We start from the raw sequence: 4,120 nt of genomic DNA, 5'->3' as shown, positions 1-4,120 counted from the left end.
CTGGGAGTTGAACCACTGAGCCTCAGGTTGGAAAACATCCATTTACCATTAAGGCGAGACACGGCAGGCAAAAAACATTCGTTTTTCAAGCACTGGTCAATTTTTGAGATTTTGTGCTATTTTGATTCTATAACATGTTTTCTTTCAGGCTTTTGGAAGGAAAACGTACAAAATACACATTTAAGTGTTTATTTGACTATAGTTTGTCTATTTGCGTCAGTAGATTTCTCCTAAATTCACCAAAAGTTAGCTTTCTAACGTAACATAAAGTACCGCGACCGCTGTGTGCACCATGTCAACAGAGATATCGTTAGAAAGCTGTGTCTCTCCTGCACAATCTCATCGGATCCAAATATGGTCATTTCCTTTGTATCAGCAACCAATCGTGAAAGCACAAAGGGGTCTTAAACCAAGAAAGAAATCTCATTGGCTGGTGTCAATTTCAGACAACGTGATTCGTTCAGATGCGTCACGTGGTGTGCTAAAACACTTCCTGGTTAGCTTTCCGCTAGAAATGTAAATCTCAAAATGGCAAAAGAACAGACGAAAAAAAAGTTTACAGAGAAGATGACAACAGTTGTCCCTTGCACGAAGCAAGATTATACAAAAAACAAATGACCCCGAACATGAAATACCTTCATGGAGTGCGTCGAGGCGAAAGCTGCCATCCAAAGAACAGGAGGGTTTAGCTAGCGCCTCGCTGCAATCTTTAAAGGTCGTTTTCTCAAAATGAGTTTTTTCTCCTACTCTGAGTTCAAAATTTCAACTTCAGTAGCACGTAGACACACCAAACCTTCCAGTTATATTCCTATCAATATTATGAAGGCTTTTACAGAAGGGTTTGTTCATATATCATTCATAGCATGAATTATACAACATTATATACCTAAAAACATGGCAAAAATTGATATTTTAGGGCTGTTGACAGTATTTTCTGATTTATGGAGTGATAAAAAGAGATATCCAAAATCCCTTCTGTAAAAGCCTCAGATACTAATATGACTACAAAATAAAACAAGCATTTTTTAACCTGGCTTTATCCAAAGTTCAGATTTCGATTCCTGAAATGTGTTAAAATATGCACATATTTGATGAGATAATGGCTAATTTGCATATTTAAACATGCTATTTCAGAAAACTTGTAATACAAAAGACAATTGCCTTATTGTAAGTAATTAACTGGAAAATATTTCTAGCTGATACCTTTAAGTAAAAAAAATTACCCTATTCACCTGGGGTGTCTCGCCTTAAGCTATCATTTAACCCAGGAGAAAATAACATGTTGGAATTTAGGAATAAATGAGACTCTTGATAACACCTTTTCATTATCTGTAGCGGGGCATATTATTATATGTTGAAGGCCAGTTCAGGTGGTAACATATTGTTGCAGTTGTTTGGGTTCCTGCATCATGTGATGCTTAACTTGTGCAAGAGTTTAAGAATAGCTTCTCCCTCTTGTTTACGGTTCTACTTGTTGATGTGCCATGAATGGTGACGTACAGTAGGCCATAATATGCTTCCTGGTGGGTGTGGGAAGTTAAGAGTGTTTGAATGTAAATGCACACATTCTACTCTTTTGAAAATATTTTGATAAAGCCGTTTTAAAAAGGCATAAAGAACTGATATTCATAATGAAGGTCTTGTTAGCAAGTACATTTGTATTTACAAGCATGCCATGTTGTAACATCTCTCAATTTGTCTGACAACAGTGACAATCCTCAACATACTTTTGTAAAGATAACCTGCATAATTGAAAAACATTTACCTACGAATAGTTTTTTTGTCTTAATTTTTTTTCATTTAACCTACACATAATTTATGACTTTAATAATGATGTTACTTTGCTTGATATACATTTATTACTGTCGGAAGTATAGAAAATGACAAAGTTACTACATTTTTGTTGTGATCTAAATAAATTATATTAATGGCAAACTAGGTAATATGCAACAAATGAAAGAAGTTAAAACAGTGAAAACAACACAGCAGTCACAGGATGTTGACATTGACTTGTTTACCAATAAGATTGAGCTCCCTCTCTGCTGAGCCAGTCACATGGACCCGTGTTGTCTCGCTCCGTCCACCACTGATGGAGAGGAGACGCTGGGACAAGTGACACATGCAGCACTTAGTAGGAGGGGTCCATTTCTGTGAAAAGATCCCGAGGCAGCAAGCAGGCAGGAATGTGTGCTCTCGTCGGTGGACGGTATCAGATGTCACCAGCTGTGAGGGGCTGGTATAAAGGACAGAGCTGCCACCTCCCAGAATAGATATCAGCTTTTCACAAGCAGCAGCACACGCCAAGGAGAAGCTCCAGGAGTCTGACCTTGTTTTTGGTAACTTTTTAAAACCAACAAAGGGCACAACTTGTATTTTTCTCTCCTAAAATAAGAAAACCTACTGGTCTAACGCTAGGCAGTGACATTATTATGGACGTTCAGAGGACAGGGTCTATTGTTCGGGCCCCAAGCCCAATGGATAGCCTCGAGAAGCAGCTGAGCTGCCCCATCTGCCTGGAAATGTTCACCAAACCTGTGGTGATCCTGCCCTGCCAGCACAACCTGTGCCGTAGCTGTGCCAGCGACCTCTACGACTCACGCAACCCCTACCGCTTCTCCGGGGGCGTCTTCCGCTGTCCTACCTGCCGCTTCGAGGTTGTGCTAGACCGTCATGGTGTGCATGGGCTCCAGCGTAACCTGTTGGTTGAAAATATTATCGACCTCTATAAGCAGCAGCAAGAAGGGAGCAACAGCGGGAGCACAGAACCCACCCTGAAGCCTAAAGAATCCAAAGAGCCCATGTGCCAAGAACACGAGGAGGAGAAGATCAACATCTATTGCACTACCTGCCAGACACCCACCTGCTCCATGTGCAAAGTGTTCGGCCTGCATAAGGACTGTGAGGTGGCACCTTTAGCAAGTGTTTACCAGACCCAGAAGAGTGAACTGAGTAATACTATTGATACCCTGGTAGCTAGCAATGGCCGCCTGCAAGCCCTGCTCAACCAGATGGAAGATGCCTGCCGTGCTGTGCAGGAAAACGCTCAGTGTGCTAAGCAAGGTTTAGCGGAACGCTTTGACCTGCTATACGCTGTCCTGGAGGAGCGCAAGACCATTCTACTAGAGCAGATTGGAAAAGAGCAAGACGAAAAGGTGGCAGCACTGCGGGCGCTGTCTCAGCGCTACAGTGAGCGACTGCAGACCAGTTCAGAGCTGACGGACACTGCTGTGAGGGCGCTGGAGCAGGGGGGGGCTGCGGAGTTCCTGCTGGCCTCCAAGAGCCTCATCACGCAGACCAAGGATGCAGCTAAAAGCTCGCTGGGGGAAGACCGGCCAGAGCCAGGCTTCGAGAAGATGGATCACTTCACTTTGTCGACAGAGCATGTTGAGGCAGTGCTGGCAAAAATGGACTTTGGAGTGGTTGATGATGATGAGTTTGAGGATGCGGAGGAGGAGGAGGAGGAGGAATAATGAAAATCTAACTAGTTGCGGACTTGTAGAAAAAATGTGCTTTTTGAAGGTTTTTCACCCAATTGTTTATGGCAGGGACTGCATTTGATGTTGAAAGAAATCCAAGGTTATGGTGGAGGTGGGCGCCTTGCCCATACGTTCAGTGCAATATTTTAATGACGTATTCATTGTTTTTCTTAACTTTTTTTTATACTTTTGTACTTCTGAGCCAGTTAAATTGAGAAATTGGTCTAGATAATTGTTAAAATAACATGTCTGAAGATTGATTACACATTGTTTTCCATACATGTTTCCTTTGATATTAGTTATTTGTGTTTTTCTCACTTTGTCCAAGTTTGTGTTGAACTGGTGATCAGCTGATCTGTAATCACCAAATGTGTCTTCAATGGAATGTGGAATAAAGCTGCATGATGTTAAGCTCCTATTTGCTTTATTTGCCAAACTTAAACATTACGTTTTAAGGTTAGGAACATATAAAGGAAGGAAACATAAAAAGACCCAGTATTATTTTAGGCGTTTGGAGTGCTTCCAACTAGATAGTTCCCAGTCTATGCTGCTCTTACTTGGCAAAAGTCTGAATTTAAAAATAAAAGCCCTTGCCATGTGTGCTTTGCCTTCGCTGGTTAAAAGTGGGGGCTATTTTTAAGAGG

At 41.6% G+C, this 4,120-nt stretch overlaps 1 protein-coding gene across 1 annotated transcript; it reads left to right on the top strand.

Annotated features, from left to right (window-relative positions):
* Positions 1-1,884: 1,884 nt before the first annotated feature.
* On the top strand, positions 1,885-3,892 carry LOC104957775 (E3 ubiquitin-protein ligase TRIM63). Its single transcript, XM_010785437.1, has one exon. The coding sequence runs from the start codon at positions 2,430-2,432 to the stop codon at positions 3,468-3,470; it is 1,041 nt and encodes a 346-aa protein (XP_010783739.1). The 5' UTR covers positions 1,885-2,429; the 3' UTR covers positions 3,471-3,892.
* The last annotated feature ends 228 nt before the right edge of the window (positions 3,893-4,120 follow it).

Source organism: Notothenia coriiceps, unplaced genomic scaffold (assembly GCF_000735185.1).
Source record: "Notothenia coriiceps isolate Sejong01 unplaced genomic scaffold, NC01 NC01_scaffold00027695, whole genome shotgun sequence".
NCBI classification, from domain to species: Eukaryota; Metazoa; Chordata; class Actinopteri; order Perciformes; family Nototheniidae; genus Notothenia; species Notothenia coriiceps.
The sequence above is the reverse complement of the archived record's forward strand: the minus strand, read 5'-3'. Positions and strand labels throughout refer to the sequence as shown.

Coding starts and splice junctions, on each gene's coding strand:
- LOC104957775 (XM_010785437.1), top strand. CDS start 2,430: ATGGACGTTCAGAGGACAGGGTCTATTGTTCGGGCCCCAAGCCCAATG.